The sequence below is a fragment of the Podarcis bocagei genome, assembly GCF_964188305.1.
Source record: "Podarcis bocagei genome assembly, chromosome: 18".
In the NCBI taxonomy this organism is placed as follows: domain Eukaryota; kingdom Metazoa; phylum Chordata; class Lepidosauria; order Squamata; family Lacertidae; genus Podarcis; species Podarcis bocagei.
Genome location: NC_138144.1, coordinates 1,570,902 through 1,588,829, shown reverse-complemented (window position 1 = coordinate 1,588,829; position 17,928 = coordinate 1,570,902). Strand labels below are relative to the sequence as shown.

Genomic DNA, 17,928 nt, shown 5'->3' with positions numbered 1-17,928 from the left:
TGTCCAAACTAGCGCATGACCGTGTAAACAGAACACAAAGCATATTCAGTATACCTATGGGACCGCCTCTCCTGGTATGTCCCACAGAGGAACTTACGGTCTTCAAATAAAAATCATCTTGGAGGTCCCAGGCCACAGGGAGGTTAGGCTGGCCTCAAACAGAGCCAGGGCTTTTTCGGCTGTGGCCCCGATCTGGTGGAATGCTCTGTCCCAAGAGACTAGGGCCCTGCGGGACTTGACATCTTTCCGCAGGGCCTGCAAGACAGAGCTGTTCCTCCAGGCCTTTGGGCAGGGCACAACCTGACTCCCTCCTTTGGCTATCCTCACAGAACTCTAGCTCAATAGTTGTCATTAATCTGTTTTGAATTAATTTTATAATGAAATGATTTTAGAATGTTTTATCATTTTACTGTTGTTAGCCGCTCTGAGCCCGGCTTCGGCTGGGGAGGGCGGGATATAAATAAAATATTATTATTATTATTATTATTATTATTATTATTATTATTATTATTATTAATTATTATTAATTATTATTATTACAGTGGTGCCTTGGTTCCCAAATGCCGAAAACCCGGAAGTGAGTGTTCTGGTTTCCGAATGATTTTTGGAAGCCGAACGTCGGGCTCTTCTGATTGGCTGAAGGAGCTTTGGTCTAAGGTAGCACATTCTAAAGTAGAATATTTTTTTTTATATATAGAAAGAGGTGTCTCACTCAGAGCTCTCCATGGTTCTGAAACGCTCCCCTGCCTTGCTGACTTGGGAGCTGTCCATTGTGCTACCTTAGACCAAGTGCTTTGGTTTCCGAACGTTTTGGAAGTCAAACGGACTTCTGGAATGGATTCCGTTCGACTTCTGAAGTACGACTGTATAAGCAAGGGCACTCACAGCACCCAGCACAACCTGAAGCCCCGAGAATTTCACCAACATTTTCTCTGATGTGTTTTGAAGGCGACGCCTTCACCCATTCATTGAAGATTAAAAGAAGAAGAAAAAAGGGAAACAATTGATTGGCCCAGCACTCTTCCCATCGCTGTCTTAAAGGAACCCGGCAGATCTTCCTTCCTGTTTATTTGCCCTAATTCTCGGCTGGCTAAGGGACTGGGTTAAATCCATTTCCCTCGCTCCCAGAAATCTGGTGACCTACTTCTGAGCCGTCAGAGTGACATTGCATTTTGCATTGCCGCGCAGCCTCTGGGCAATGAGGGGAACATGTGGGAAGATGGATTCTCTCTCGCACTTGAACTCCTCCGCTCCTGAATGGCTCAGAACTGGTTTGAACCAGCTTTTTCTTTCCTCTCGCATCTTCTGGAACGCTGTCAACTCCGCCTCGCCTTTGAATGAATTAACCACTACAGTCTCGGACCGACGAAATAAAACGCACAATATAATGCAACTAGTTGATTTTTTTTGGACACATATATAAAAAGACTCCCTTTTTTGAAAAAGAAGCAGCTGGTGGTGATCTGAAGTAAGAATTATTATTTTTTTGCAACCCAGCTAAGGTAAATGAGGCAGTTGTAGCGTGGAAGACCAGGGTTCAAATTCCAGCTGGGTGGTGGTGTTTTTTTTGAGAGAGAGAAGTGTCTCACTTAGAGCTCTCCATAGTGCTGAAATGCTGTCCATTGTACTACCTTAGACTAAGTGTCTCACTCGGAAGCCAGAGATTTTAATTTATTATTTTTTTACTAGCCAGGCATTTGTATAAAGGGTGGGGGTGGGGAGAACTATTTTTAGCTGTGGTTTTCCTGACATTATTCGCTGCCGAATTGTTGCTGTTAGGAGCTTGTGGTTTCAACAATGTGCTGTTGCGTATGATTGTTGAACCTGTCAGCCGTTAGCCACCCTGAGCTCCGGATGGGAGGAAGGGTGAGATATTGGAATCATGAATGAATGAACAAACTAGAGTCCACAGAACCAAGGCCCATGGAACCACAGCCAGCAGCCTCATAGGTGCCTTTCACTGGTGCCTACACAATTTATCCAGAATGCGGAAGCTAGACTGGTGACTGGGAGTGGCCACAAAGACCATATAACACTGGTCCTGAAAGACCTACATGGGCTCCCAGGACGTTTCCAAGCACAATTCAAAGGGTTGGTGCTGACATTTAAAGCTCTAAACGGCCTCGGCCCGGTATCCATGAAGGAACCCCCATCGTTCAGCCTGAGGTCCAGCTCCAAGGGCCGTCTGGCACTTCCCTCCCTGCAAGAGGGACTGTGATGGCCTGGGATTCGGACTCGGAGGCTGAACCTGAGGAATCCCAGCCTGCACAGGATTCCCCGCCTCCAGAACCAGCTGAGCCGGGGCTGGGGCTTGAGCCTGAAGGGTGCTCACCTGTGCTGGGTCCTCAGGTGAGTCTGCTCTGGCTCCTGAGGTGATGGAGGACCCATTGCCTGCAGGTGCTCCACTCTCAGCCCCGTCAGGGGAAGCTGAGGTTGCCTCTGGGTCCGGGAACCCTCCAGCCTCTCCTGGGCTGCAGAGGCTCAGGGCAGAGAGGCGGAGGGAACTAAGTTCCCGCAGGAGGAGGGCTTGCCTCCAGGCCAGGAGAGGCGAGTCACTTGTGGGCCGGGGCCGCCCTATGCCTCGGGGCAGATAAAAGCCATCTAGCCCCAAGTTGCAGGAGCAACATTGTTGGTAGCCTGTTCCTGCCGGCACCCTGTCCTGCTCTTCAGTCAGAGTTCCTGACCTCACCCGACTCCCTGCCTTGGACCCAGCTTCAGCTTTGACGGACAGCCTCCATACCGCACCCTCGACCTCAGACTGGACTCGGACCTCGCCTCACGGTTATCCCACGGGACCAGCACAGGGACTCCTGTCCCTGAGCTCTGCACTTGTGGCTTAGCAATGAGACTACAACAGGTGGGGGGCTGGCTGTAGGCAGACTGAGCTTAGTGGGGCATCTCCTTAGCCACCCGAACAGACTAGCTTGCAAAGCTTCCCACCCCCAACCTTAAGACTCCATTGGCCTTGAGCTGACACAACTGTGATGATGGGCAGGTGTAAGACAGGACCCCCAGGTGTGATGGCCTGGGATTCCGATTCAGAGGATGAACCGGAGGAATCCCAGCCTGCACAGGAGTCCCCGCCTCCAGGGCCGGCTGAACTGGGGCAGGGCCTTGATTCTGAGGCGCCTACACCTGTGCCAGATCCTCAGGAGCAGGCACCAGGTGAATCCATTCTGGCTCCAGAGGTGGTTGAGGACTCAGTGCCTACAGGTGAGTCTCCCCCTGGGCCCAGTAACCCTTCAGCCTCTCCTGAACTGCAGAGGCTCAGGGCAGAGAGGCGAAGGGAACGGGTTTCTCCCAGGAGGAGTGCTCGCCTTAAGGCCAGGAGAGGCGGGTCTCCTGGGGGCCAGGACCGCCCCTGGCCTCAGAGAAGATAAAGGCCAGTCAGCCCGGTCCCAGGTTGCGGAAGCAACGTTGTTGTGGAGTACCTGCTCCTACCCGGACCCAGACCTGACCTTCCAGTGTTCCTGTTCCCCGCCCGGCTTCCTGCTTCGGACCTCGCCTCGCTCCTTGTGAACTGTTTCCAGGCTAGTGACTCAGGACTGGACTTTGACTACGATAACGGTGACCTTCCCCCCGGGACCAGCACACTGAGATAGAAATAGGAGGCCCCCAAGAGGTCTTGGGTGTGTTACACCACTGCCACGATGCACCCAGTATGATAGCAGGGACCACTAAAATGGCCCGTGCCTTTGTGCCTTTGTGCAAGTGGCTCAGCTGGAGCTCTCCGTGGTGCTGATTCGCCGCAACGTGCCTTCCTCCACGAGTCTCCAGATTGGACTAGGACGCTGGTACGTACAGAATGGTTTTGATTCCAGAAGGCCAGAAAACATTGTTGTTGCTTTTCCAGGCTCGTCTCCTTCCAGAGAAGAGGAAGGAGGCGGGAGCAAAAAAACAACAAAACACCGGGCGCTGAGCGAAATATGGAGCCGCCCACGGAACAGGTGTCCTGTCTCTGCCGCCGTCTCTGTTGACTCGGCGAGATATCATTCTGCCCGCATCAAGAAATATCACCAACTTCTGGCACAGCTCCCAACCACTGCGATTTAAGGGAGGTGCCAATGTTTGCCCCATAGGGGTGCCGTGAGGTCCTTCTCCATGTCTGAACTTAATGGTCTTACAGCACGCACACTCCCTTTTAGATGTTGTTGTCGTTTAGTCGTGTCTGCCTCTTTGTGACCCCCTGGACCAGAGCACGCCAGGCCCTCCTGTCTTCCACTGCCTCCCGCAGTTTGGTCAAACTCATGCTGGTAGCTTCGAGAACACTGCCCCACCATCTCGTCCTCTGTCGTCCCCTTCTCCTTGTGCCCTCCATCTTTCCCAACATCAGGGTCTTTTCCAGGGAGTCTTCTCTTCTCCTGAGGCGGCCAAAGTCTTGGAGCCTCAGCTTCAGGATCTGTCCTTCCAGTGAGCACTCGGGGCTGATTTCCTTCCGAATGGAGAGGTTTGATCTTCTTGCAGTCCATGGGACTCTCAAGAGTCTCCTCCAGCACCAGAATTCAAAAGCATCCATTCTTTGGCGATCAGCCTTCTTTATGGTCCAGCTCTCACTTCCATACATCACTACTGGGATGATAATGATATATATTACATTTAGATAATGATATATATTAAATTAAATAATTCAAATGGGTTTATTCGGGGCCAGGTGGGGGGTGGGGAGAATTGCTTTGGGAATTCTGAGTTCACCAGAATTTGGGAGGAACAGAACCTGGCATAGAGTCCAACTCTGGAATGGTAAAGAGATGGAACGGGCGGAACTGGTCATTCCTACAGGTCGTGTAATGTGGGTTGTGTGAAGGGGAGAGTCAAACAATTGCGGGAGGAGAGTGGGTGTGATATAGGTGTGTTGTTTTTCTTGGAGACAGGAGAGGGAGAGGGATTTGCAAAAAAAACCAGGTGCAAAGAGATATGCTATAAGGTAAAGGGTAAAGGGACCCCTGACCATTAGGTCCTGTCGTGACCGACTCTGGGGTTGCGGCGCTCATCTCGCTTTATTGGCTGAGGGAGCCGGCGTACAGCTTCCGGGTCATGTGGCCAGCATGACCAAGCCGCTTCTGGCGAACCAGAAATGCCGTTTACCTTCCCGCCAGAGCGGTACCTATTTATCTACTTGCACTCTGACATGCTTTTGAACTGCTAGGTTGGCAGGAGCAGGGATTGGTTGAGATAGGTGCAAATTAGGTTAGATCAGGGCTGCATCTACACAACTGTTTATTCCGTTTCCCCGACTTTCTCTGCCTTTCATACAACGCAAAAAAGAAAAGAAATCCAGCAGGATCTACCAGAAGAGATGGAATTTGGGGTGAGGTTACCCGATTTTTTCCCCAATGAATCCAGGGACACTTTTCAACTGACAATCCTTCAAGGCACCCCAGGACGCCACAGAAAATGGGTTTAATTCCATTTTGAAGAGGTCTGCGCACGGCACCATTGCTTGGCAGAACAGTGGGATAGAAATGTTTTATAATAAAAAACACACACCAAAATGTTCTTATTCCTCTACCTCCCTCTCTTGCTGCTACTGTGAAAGCTCCTTTATTCCCTTCTCTGCTAGATTCTGCCTCTTAAAGCCTTCACATTTAACAGAACTATTTTTAATCTCCTCGCTTTTCACTTGCAGATGGCATGTGGCTGCCGACACACCGACACACACTCTCCCTCTCTCTCTCTCTCTCTCTCTCTCTCTCTGTACTTAGAAGCGAGAGGACACGAGGCCATTTCACGAAGCCCCACAAAAATGTGGTTGGCATCTCTCTCTCTCTGGAAGCTCAGATTGCAAAAATCTGCCATACCTGGTTCTCAGGATCCTTCTGTTTCCCAAGTACAGTCAACTGGAGAAGCCCCGCCGTCAACAGAGGCTGGTCCATTCAGGCCAGTTAAAGGACCGGTTCCATCAACCTCAGTTGGCAAATCTGGATAGCTCAGTTGGTTAGAGCGTGGTACTGATAACGCCAAGGTTGCAGGTTCAGTCCCCCGGATGGGACGACTGCAAATTCTTGCGTTGTAGAGGGTTGGATGAGATGACTCTTGCAGTCCTTTTCAACTCTATGATGCTAAGCTGACTGTCTGGCCAGAGTGGTGCATGCTCTGGTTAACTCCCACTTGGACTACTGCCATGCACTCTACGTGGGGCTACCTTTGAAGGTGACCCGGAAACTGCAACTAAACCAGAATGCGGCAGCTAGATTGGGGACTGGGAGCAGCTGCTGAGACCACATAACACCGGTCTTGAAAGACCTACATTGGCTCCCAGGACGTTTCTGGGCACAATTCAAAGTGTTGGTGCTGACCTTGAAAGCCCTAAATGGCCCAGTAGATCTGAAGGAGCGTCTCCACCCCCATCGTTCAGCCCGGACACTGATGTTCAGCACCGAGGGCCTTCTGGCGGTTCCCAATCGAACCAATCGAATATAAAATAATATAAAGCTTGAACAGGCTGTAAGTGTTTAACCCCCTGAAACCTTTCCTGGTCTTTTCATGCCGGGCCAGCTATTATTTTCAGCAACTCACCCACTCTGCTTAACAATGGCTGGGTAGATTTCAAAGCCAAAATCGCCTGGCAGGGAAATGTTAGATCCATTTTAAGCTCGGAACAAATTGTCATGTGAAACAGAAGGAATAGGGCGGCTTGGGGTTTCTGATCTAAGCTTAATGGTTGCGACACCAATATATCTGATAGGGAGTGGTGCCTTCAGGGATCAATGGGGCACCCCAGTTTCTCCCCCTAATTCTGAACTCTGGCTCGCTGCCAGAGGGAACGACGCATGGGGAATAAGTCTCCGTCGTTTCATTTGATAGATTTCTAAAATTGCACATCAGGGGTACATTTAATCCAGCAAAAGGCTGTGTTGGAGTGTCCGCCTTTGCACGCAGAATGCCCTGGGTTCGAGTCTCAGCACCCCCCGGATAAGGCTAGGATACATTTTGCAAAATGGACCAGAAGTTTGAATTGATCATAGTATCGTTCAACCCAGACATTAAGGTCCAGCTCTGAGGGCTTTCTGGCAGTTCCCTCCCTGCGAGAAGTGAGGTTACAGGGAACCTGGCAGAGGGCCTTCTCGGTGGTGGCGCCCTCCCATCAGATGTCAAGGAAATAAACAACTATCTGACATTTAGAAGACATCTGAAGGCAGCCCTGTTTAGGGAAGTTTTTAGTGACTGGTGTTTTAACCTTGATACACTTGGAAATGCCTCTCCTATCTCCTCTCAGTCTCCTCTTTTCCGGGCTAAACATACACGGATCCTTCAACCGTTCCTCATCAGGTTTGGTTTCCAGACCCTTGACCATGGGTAGGCAACCTAAGGCCTGTGGGCCGGATTTGGCCCAATCGCCTTCTCGATCCGGCCCGCAGACGGTCCAGGAATCCATGTGTTTTTACATGAGTAGAATGTGTCCTTTTATTTAAAATGTATCTCTGGGTTATTTGTGGGGCATTGGAATTCATTCATTTATTTTCAAAATATAGTCCGGCCCCCCACAAGGTCTGAGGGAAAAAGTTTGCTGACCCCTGCCCTCGACCATCTTGGTCACCCTTCTGGACCAACCTTCAAGCTTGTCAACGTTCAACAGTGACACAGACTTGTTTGGGAGATGGCTGGCTTTCCGTCCTTGGCGGTTTTGAAGTGGAGATTTGCTGGCCATCTGTCAGAGATTCTCCAGCTGCGATTCCTGCATTGCAAAGCGGGTTGGGCTAGATGACCCTCATGGGTCCCTTCGGGGGTTCGATGAATCTACGACTTCTTCCCCTGCCAATTCTAGAGGCTGCAGCCGCTTCCGCTCCTCCTTCAGACCTTCCCTCCCCCCAAAAAATGAACCACACCTTTTCCATGTGTGTCGTTCGAGGTGGGAGACAATGCTGAGATTTCAGCTGCGTGCCTCTGCATCTTGAGTGGGGGCGATGCCCTAATTTTAAAAAATGCAGGAGGCAGCTGCAAAGGAGAGTTCTATTTATTTTTTCCCCACTTTTACCACGCATCACAAATCCTTGCAAGCTTGTGTACCGTCAGCCGGGCCTTACAATTAACAGCTCTCGACAATGTCTGATTTCTAAGCCGTGTCAGTTTTAGGCTCGGTGCCAGAAATAGCAGATTTGTTTCGGAGGCAGAGGAAGGAAAAGAGCTTACACCCCAATCCCTCCTCTTAGGAGACCGGCACCCAGAGTAGGGGAATTAATAATCCAGATGTTATGGGCACAGTTTTACTCCACTGTCCAGCTCGTCGGCTTTGCCACTCTCCTGACCAGCAAAAGGTGGAATCTCCAGCCAAGTGAAGAAACAAATCAGTGGTCTGTAGACCTGATCTTTGTTGTTGCAACAAGGTTCAAACACACATGGACAGGGCTGGATTTAGGTTTGATGAGGCTCTAAGCTACTGAAGGCAATAGGGCCTTTATATGTCCAGCTGTCCTATTGGAAGACACAAGATCTACCCACTCTGGAAGAATGGCAGATGAAGGTGACTGACTATATGGAACTGGCTGAGATGACTGGCAGAATCCGAGACCAGGGAGAAGAGTCGGTGAAAGAAGACTGGAAGAAATTTAAGGACTATTTAAAGAAATATTGTAAAATGAATGAATGTTAGAAAGATCTTGGATAGAAACTAAGTGGTTTCCAGCTGTAATGCTTTAGGAGACATGAAAAAAGGATTATAAATGGGTAAAAGTTTAATGGTAAGGATTTGCTGAACTAACAAATTGAACTGGAATACAAAGAAGGGAAGTATGAGGAGGTCGGAGGAAATAAGGGTATGGAAGTTATGTCATTGAAAATTAATGTGTGTTTTTAATTGTTTATTATTCTGTATGTTTATTTTTCATTTTTTTCTTATATCCAATTTTTTTTAATAAATATCTTATAAAAAAAAATATGTCCAGCTGTCCTTTGTCAACAATTGTCGCTGTTTTTTGTGTGTGTTGAATACAGGTGAAACTCGAAAAATTAGAATATCGTGGAAAAGTTCATTGATTTCAGTAATTCAGCTTGAATGGTGAAACTAATAGATGAGATCGACTCGTGACATGCAAAGCGAGATGTGTGTCTGCTTCTCAGAGGTCCAATCTTGCTCGATTTGCAATCCTTGTTTTGCTGATTTCCTTGAATATTCTAATTTTCCGAGATGGTTAGTTTGGGGTTTTCACCAGCTGTACGCCATGATCATGGCAATGATCACAAATCAAGCCTTGACATATCTCGCTTTGCATGTCACGAGTCTATATCATATATTAGCTTCACCTTTCAAGCTGAATTCCTGAAATCAAGGAACTTTTTGATGATATTCTAATTTTTGGAGTTTCACCTGTATATGCTATATGGCAATTGATGGGCCTAATAGGTATCTCAAGCCATTTGCACATGTGGACCATGAAACCAGTGCATGCAGAATGTTTAGTCGTTTAGTCGTGTCCGACTCTTCGTGACCCCCTGGACCAGAGCACGCCAGGCCCTCCTGTCTTCCACTGCCTCCTGCAGTTTGGTCAAATTCATATTAGGCGATGATCAAGGGCCTGGCAGCCAAGCCTGATGAGGAACGGTTGAAGGAGCTGGGTATGTTTAGGCTGGGAAAGAGACTGAGAGGAGATAGGAAAGCCGTCTTCCAATATCTCAAGGGCTATCCCATGGAAGTAAAAAGCAGAGACATCACCATGCCAACAAAGGTCCGTATAGTTAAAGTTATGGTTTTCCCAGTAGTGATGTATGGAAGTGAGAGCTGGACCATCAAGAAGGCTGATCGCCAAAGAATGGATGCTTTTGAATTCTGGTGCTGGAGGAGACTCTTGAGAGTCCCATGGACTGCAAGAAGATCAAACCTCTCCATTCTGAAGGAAATCAGCCCTGGGTGCTCACTGGAAGGACAGATCCTGAAGCTGAGGCTCCAAGACTTTGGCCACCTCAGGAGAAGAGAAGACTCCCTGGAAAAGACCCTGATGTTGGGAAAGATGGAGGGCGCAAGGAGAAGGGGCGACAGAGGACGAGATGGTGGGACAGTGTTCTCGAAGCGACCAGCATGAGTTGGACCAAATTGCAGGAGGCAGTGGAAGACAGGAGGGCCTGGCGTGCTCTGGTCCAGGGGGTCACGAAGAGGCGGACACGACTAAACGACAAAACAACAAATCCCATGGAAGATGGAGCAAGATTGTTTTCTCCTGGAGGGTAGGACTGGAACCCATGAGAGGAGATTGTTGAGATTTTTGGAGTGGGGATACTCAAACACACAGTTCCTGGTTCTATGGGCAACAACTTGGACATTTTGAGGGAACTGGGTATGCTTAACCTAGAAAAGCGGAGATGCGATGGTCATTCTCCAACATCTGAACGACCGTCTCATGGAAGACGGGGCAAGCTTGTTTTCTGCTGCGAACCCTTGGCTCCCCCAATTGGGGACCGTTGAAACAGCCGCAACTGACTACATCACCACCGCTGCCAAATCTCTAGAAGGAGCCTTCCGTAAGGACATTCATTCATAAACGGTTCCCAGAAAGCACATGTCTCCAGAATGGCTGACAAGCCTGGCCCCATCGGACACCTCTGATTTATAGATTTGTGCCGATGACTACCATTAACCTTTTATTCCCTCCCTTTTTTTGCAGACTCGGTCCTCACCAGCTTCTACAAACCCTCAAGCGATGAGATTTCTGGGAGAACGTCCCTTAGGAATCCTGCCTGGGTGTTTAGACGACCTGCTTTTAAGCTGATTTTGTTTTTGTTTGAACCTTTTTAAGGATTGCTTTTAAACGCTCCTTTTCCCCATAATCTGATTGATTCATCCTTTCCGTAGAACCGCGCTGAGGATTTTCTTTACGCCCAAGTCGTGTACAAATCTGGCGAAATAATAATAATAACAATTTTTTTTATTTATACCCCGCCCTCCCCAGCCAAGACCGGGCTCAGGGCGGCTAACAACCAATAATAAAAACAAGTTGATTACAATACAATTTAAAAAGATTAAAATACAACATTAAAACATTAGGATGCAGTCTCTGTAAGTAGTAAAAGCGTCAAATTCCCACGGTTTGCCTTTCCACCAAACCACACACACACACACACACCCTGCCCCATATTCATTTAACCCGGAATGCCAACTGCTCAAAACCGCAGAAGGGGACAGGCCTCCTCTGCTCAAATAACATCTGTTCCCACCAGAACACCCCTTTATTAAGCCAATCCATGAGGGCTAGAATCCTGCTCTATCTTTTGGAAGGAGGACAGCAGCTGAGCAGCAGAATACCTGCTTGCCCCAGCTTTGGCCCCTGATCCGTCTCCTGGTTAGGGCTCTGGCGACAGGCTCGGGCCTGAAACCCAAGCGTGCCGACACGGCTGGATGGCCTAGTGGTCTGACATGGTTTAAAGGAGCTGCCTAGGACTGGTCAGCGGTTCGAATCCCCACCACGGGGTGAGCTCCCGTTGCTCAGTCCCTGCTCCTGCAACCTAGGCAACTTTTAAAATGTTTAATATTAATAATAATAATTTTTTTATACCCTGCCCATCTGGCTGGGCTTCCCCAGCCACTCTGGGCGGCTTTCAACAAATTAAAATACAGTAATGCATCAAACATTAAAAGCTTCCCTAAACAGGGCTGCCTTCAGATGTCTTCTAATGTTTTGTTATTACATATATGAATCTATTGGAGTGGCTGGGACGACCTAGGCAGATGAGTTGAGGGTATAAATAGTAACATTACTGTGGAATAGGATAATAATAAATGAAGTGAGCTTACAGGGAACCAGGCACAGGGCCTTGTTGGTGGTGGCGCCCGCCCTGTGGAACGCCCTCCCGTCAGATGTCAAGGAAATAAACATCTAGCTGACTTTTAGAAAACATCTGAAGGCGGCCCTGTTTAGGGAAGTTTTTAATATTTATTATTTTTAACACTTGATTGGAAGCCGCCCAGAGTGGCTGGGGAAACTCAGCCAGATGGGCGGGGTATAAATAATAAATTATTATTATTAAGGGAAGTTTTTAAGGTTTGATGTTTTATTGTGCTTTTAATATTCTGTTGGGAGCTGCCCAGAGTGGCTGGGGAAACCCAGCCAGAAAGGGGGGGTATAAACAATAAATTTATTATTAATTATTATTATTATTATTATTATTATTATTATTATTATTATTATTATTTCTGTGGGAACCAATGGGAGAATGGAAAGGGGTCGGGGAGACCTCCACACACACCCCTAAGGGTCATCTATTCCAATTCTCTGCAATGCAGGAATATGCAGCTGTCTCATTCAGGGAATCGAACCTGCAACCTTGGCTTTTCTCAGCACCACGCTCTAACCACGCTGCCCAGGCTCCATTGACCGTGCTGGTTGCTGGGAGATGGAGTTTAACAACCCCTGGGGGGTGGGGGTGGCAGCTGTTCCCCATCCGTGTTTCACAGAACTTTAAAAAAACACACCAAAAAAACAGATTAAGAACAAGAACTTCTCAATATAGATACAGGATCGCAGGACGCTTGCCTTACGCCGAGTCCGTCTAGCTCCGTATTTCCAACACTGACTCACAGCAGCTGACTAGCACTGACTGGCGGCAGATCCACTGTCCACAGCCTTTCCCCGGATAGGTAGAAATCCAGCTAAATCCGACTCAGCGAAGACCCGCCAACGCCAGCCAGTTTCAGAATAGACCCATCCATGGGCATGGATCTTCCTTACTCCTATCCATTTCAGCGGGCCTACTCTGAACACAACCTAGTTAGGAGCTCCCCAGTGGATGTGATCCACAACAGCCAGGATCGGACGCAGCCCCTTTGGCCGTACAGAAATATATTTTAAAAACCTTGCTAGGTGTAGGCATGCACAGATATAATACGGTAGTTTTTTAAATCCTTTTTAACCGCACTGCCTTTTACGCACGCAAGGGAGAAAAGGGGGAAACGACACGTTGAAAATTAGCGAGGGGTGTGTGTGCAAGCGACCGACCCCGGATCCCCGATATTTCCATTTAAATGGTAATAACGGGAACGTGTGGGATAGGTGCGAAATTCACACCTTCCCCCACGCCAGTAGGGGGAGGATTAATTCGGCGCCTCAATTATCAGAGGAGGGGAAAAAAACCATCTGGAGGGATGAAATGAAAGGAAAATGAGAGAATTAGCCCTGATCCTTTTTCAGCTAAGCTTTCCTCGTAAAACCGAAGCGAGGAGATTGTCCGAGTCGGAGGAGCGCATCTCTCTGCCACACACACACACACATATACCACACCCTCGGCTCCGCCACACACACCTCCCATTCATGAAAAATGCCTGCCTTTTAAATATGCCCCAGAGACGAGGTTCCCCTCTTCCATCGACACACGGAGGAGCGTCCGTAACCGCAAAACGCATCGCTATATATCCCTCCACACAAGAGACAAATATCCCTGGATACAAGAGCAGAATACGCACCGCATCACAACAGAAAAATACATCTCCCCCACCCACCCCCAAATAAAACCCCACCAACCGCCCCATCTTTTTGCTGTCAAATCGCACCCCCCCCCCGCCGCCGCCTTCGTTTTCGCAGAGGCGCGAGAATCTAATTTCTAATCCGGATCACACCGACATTGAAACCCATATATGAAATAATTATTTGGAGAGATAATGGGAATAGACTCTGATTTGGGTTTTTTAAAAGACGCCTTACCTCCAACACAAAGCAAAGACATAGTCCTTTCTTAATTTCTCTCTCTCTCGCCAATTTTTTACACCTTCCCTTCGGCGAGGCTGGCTTTTCAGATTTGGCTCTCAGCTCGGACCTGGGTTGGGAGAGACTGCGCGTTGTCGTCGCCTTCTGGGAAATTGCATACTTCTGGAATTGTTCCACCTTCCTTGGCTTTCTCTAGCAGCCAGCCATTTTATTTCAGCACCAAGGCCTTTGGACAGCTCCTGACGTCAGGGTGATGAAAGAGAGAAAGAGGAGGGGGGAGAGAGAGAGGAAGACCAAAAAAAAAAAAAAGGAGGCGGATTTATAAAGGACCACCTGATCTGGGCTGAGATTTCACATCTTAAAGGCACCCGTTATAAGAGGCCGCAGTTACGCTGCCGAAACGCCTCTACGTTAACCAGGCAGATCTCCACACGCTTCCGAAATTCTGTCACTCAGAGTTACGTAAGGAGGAAGCCCTGTGTTTGGGTGAGGCCAAAGGAGACCCACTTTTGCCCCCTACAACGGTCAAGCGGGTACCCCAATGGGAAACTGAGTGCAAACCGGTTTCTGATTCATGATCCCGGACCAAAGACCCATCTGGCCATAGAATCCTAGAGTCTGAAGGTTCATCTAAGGTTCATGTGGTCCAACTTCTTGCAATGCTCGGACCTGCAACCTTGGCGTTATCAGCACCGCGCTTTAATCAGATGAGCTCTAGCACCCTCTTATCCCAGACAAGAGGTATGGGGAAACCTGGTGGCTTTGAACCTAGCAGTTCGAAAGCACACCAGCGCAAGTAGATAAATAGGTACCACTCCAGCGGAAAGGTAAACGGCGTTTCCGTGTGCTGCTCTGGTTCACCAGAAGCGGCTTAGTCCTGCTGGCCACATGACCCGGAAGCTGTCTGCAGACAAACGCCGGCTCCCTCGGCCAATAAAGCGAGATGAGCGCCGCAACCCCAGAGTCGGTCACAACTGGACCTAATGGTCAGGGGTCCCTTTACCTTTACCTACGTGGGGCTGCCCTTGGAACTGTTCCACCAAGGACTGGGTTCTTTCCAGATCTGGAGACAATACGCACACCAGTGGACAAATAATAATTATTATTATTTATACCCCGCCCATTTGGCTGGGCTTCCCCAGCCACTCTGGGCGGCTTCCAACAAAATATTGAAATACAGTAATGCATCAAACATTAAAAGCTTCGCTAAACAGGGCTGCCTTCAGAGGTCTTCTAAAAGTCTGGTAGTTGTTGTTCTCTTTGACATCTGGTGGGAGGGTGTTCCACAGGGTGGGTGCCACTACCGAGAAGGCCCTCTGTCTGCTTCCCTGTAACTTGGCTTCTCATGTAAGGTTAACAGATAGCAGTAGGCATAAAAAATGGAAATTATAGCATACCGGACAGAAGTCGCACACCATCTCCCCTTCAGCTGCCTGGAGCTCTAGGTAGAGCAGCGAGAGACCTCAGCCGACAGTCTCACAGCAACTGGTACCTTAACCTGTGGAGAAGCCATAGCTGTCAACTTAGATTTGAAAATAAGGGACCAGCAGCCTCGAAAATAAGGGATCAGCAGCCAAAATAAGGGATTTTCCGGGCACAGGTATGTTCAACTTCTGAGCCCCTCCGAGCCAAAGGCAGAAAGCCCAGCCAGCAGCCAAACGAAGCCTCATCAATAAGGGGCAGCAGTGGGACATGGCACTGGGATAAGGGACTGTCCCGCCAAATAAGGGACGCTTGATAGCTACGGAAGAAGCTCTCTGAACTCCTTCAACCTACAGCTTTTATAGCCAATTTTGATTGACTTGATTGACTGCACCTGATTAGCAGGCGTCACTCATCATCAGCTCGGGACACCGAGGGCAACTCAACAGGAATGCAGAGCAGCTGAGAGTCTCCAACCCAATTCATGGCACCTGGGCATCCTCCCCACTAGCCAATCAGCACTTAGAACACAGGAAACTCCTGACACAGGTGTGTGGAAAATAAGCTATGCCAGCATCAATCGGCAAACTTTAAACCGGGGATGTAAAGGGAAAGAGATATGTCATGGGTAGGGAAATGAAGGCCTGGGGGCCGGATCCAGCCCAATCACCTTCTCAATCCGGCCCGCAGATGGTTCAAGAATCAGCCTGTTTTTATGTGAGTAGAATGTGTGCTTTTATTTCAAATGCATCTCTGGGTTATTTGTGGGGCATAGGAATTCGTTCATCCCCCCCCCTTCCGAAATATAGTCCGGCCCCCACAAGGTCTGAGGGACAGTGGACCGGCCCCCTGCTGAAAAAGTTTCCTGACCCCGATCTAACTCCTCTAAATTACAATGGTCTTCCGCCTAAGGATGCCTAATGATCGTCTTCCAAAGCAACTCCTCTATTCCGAACTTAAGAATGGGAAGCGTAATGCTGGTGGTCAACAAAAGAGGTTCAAATACTCTCTCAAGGCAAGTCTTTAAAAAATGTAGTATAAACACCAACAATTGGGAAACACTGGCCTGCGAGCGCTCCAGTTGGAGAACAGCCTTGACCAAAGGTGTTGTGGGATTTGAAGACACTCGAACTCAGGACGCAAGGGAGAAACGTGCTAAGAGCAAGGCATACCCTCACCAGGATTGACTCCTGCCTGGAAACCTATGTCCCCACTGTGGAAGGACGTGGGGATCCAGAATTGGCCTCCACACTCCCTTACGGACTCATTGTTAAAACCCTGTTTTGGAAGACAGTCTTACTTGGCTAAGAAGTTACAGATAGGTAGCCGTGTTGGTCTGCCATAGTCAAAATAAAAAAATTCCTTCCAGTAGCACCTTAAAGACCAACTAAGTTAGTTCTAGGTATGAGCTTTCGTGTGCATGCAGGACATTCTATACAAGATCTCAAAGTAGCTGTTTTACTACAAAGGAATTTCAGAAATAGACTGGAAAGAGAAGCTGCTGAATTGCAACTCATTACCAAACTCAAAACCATGGAGAGACCTGGTCTGAACAAAGACATTGGATTCTTATCTCATTATACATGACTAAGCCATTTCTCACCTTCTCACCCCTTGCCTTTTCCTGTAAGACCTATTGCAGTCGTTAAGAGTCGTCAACAGGCTCATCTCAGCTATCTGCCAATCTCCCATTCCCACCACCCTTCTGAGTAATACCCCTCCCCACCTTCTCACTATATAGAAGGATCTGGCAACTTCTGTTTCAGTGTATCTGAAGAAGTGTGCATGCACACGAAAGCTCATACCAAGAACTAACTTAGTTGGTCTTTAAGGTGCTACTGGAAGGAATTTTTTTATTTCGGCTAAGAAGGATCGCCAAAGAAGAAGAAGAGGAAGAAGAAGAGGAAGAGGAAAAAGAAGAAGAGGAGGAGGAGGAGGAAGAGGAGGAGGAGGAAGAAGAAGAAGAAGAAGAGGAAGAGGAAGAAGAAGAGGAAGAAGAGGAAGAAGAGGAAGAAGAGGAAGAAGAGGAAGACGGCATTCTCCCACCCACTACCCACCCACCCCCCGTCTTGAAAAAGGTGCCGATGAGCTTCTTCTACTCCAGATTTCCCAAGGCGTCTCTGAACACCCGGGACAATCGTTGCCAGATTGGCTGAAGATTGAAGGGTCCGTGTGGTTATCTGCAATTACAACGGGCAGGAAAATAACACAGTGTGGCTGGGAGAAGGGGGGGGGAGCTGCCGCCTCCCACCTCGTGCGAAGGGTACAGGGGGGGGCGGGTTAGGAACAGGAGGGCATCCAAAGAGCTCTGCCGTGGCCTGTGCCGGGTTTATAAGCTAAACAAGCTCTAGCTTAGGGCCCCACTCTCTTGGGGCCCCCCGAAAAATTTAAAGGGAAAAAACCTGGGTGTACATTTCCAAAATATAAGATAAAAAACAAATAAAATAAGGCATACATATGGCAGCAATGTTTTGTGTTGTGTAGGCTCCTAGGATGTAAGTCATGGGCCTCGCCTGCTCCCTAAAATATCCCTGGTTTGCTCCTTTCTATATATAGGGTGCCGACATTCTGCATGGACTGGTTGCAGGGCAACATGGGCAAATGGCTTGAGATACCTATGAGGTCCACAAATTACCATATAGTATATATTCAACACACACAAAAACAGCGATAATTTGAGTATCCCTCTTGAACTTTTTGGAGGGGGGATTCTGTCCCAAAAAGGCAAACAATCTCCTCTCATGGGTTCGAGTCCTACCCTACAGGAGAAAACAAGCTTGCTCCATCTTCCATGGGATTTGTTGTTTAGTCGTTTAGTGGTGTCCGCCTCTTCGTGACCCCCTGGACCAGAGCACGCCAGGCCCTCCTGTCTTCCACT

At 48.5% G+C, this 17,928-nt stretch overlaps 1 protein-coding gene across 1 annotated transcript in view; it reads right to left on the bottom strand.

The window, feature by feature from the left end:
* LOC308577445 (protein unc-13 homolog A) overlaps positions 1–13,884 on the bottom strand; it is a 112,382-nt gene extending 98,498 nt beyond the window's left edge. The window contains exon 1 of the mRNA XM_081177622.1: positions 13,626–13,884. Coding sequence (XP_081033748.1) covers positions 13,626–13,647 — 22 coding nt within the window. The 5' untranslated portion in view covers positions 13,648–13,884. The remainder of the gene's footprint in view (positions 1–13,625) is intronic.
* Positions 13,885–17,928: the final 4,044 nt, after the last annotated feature.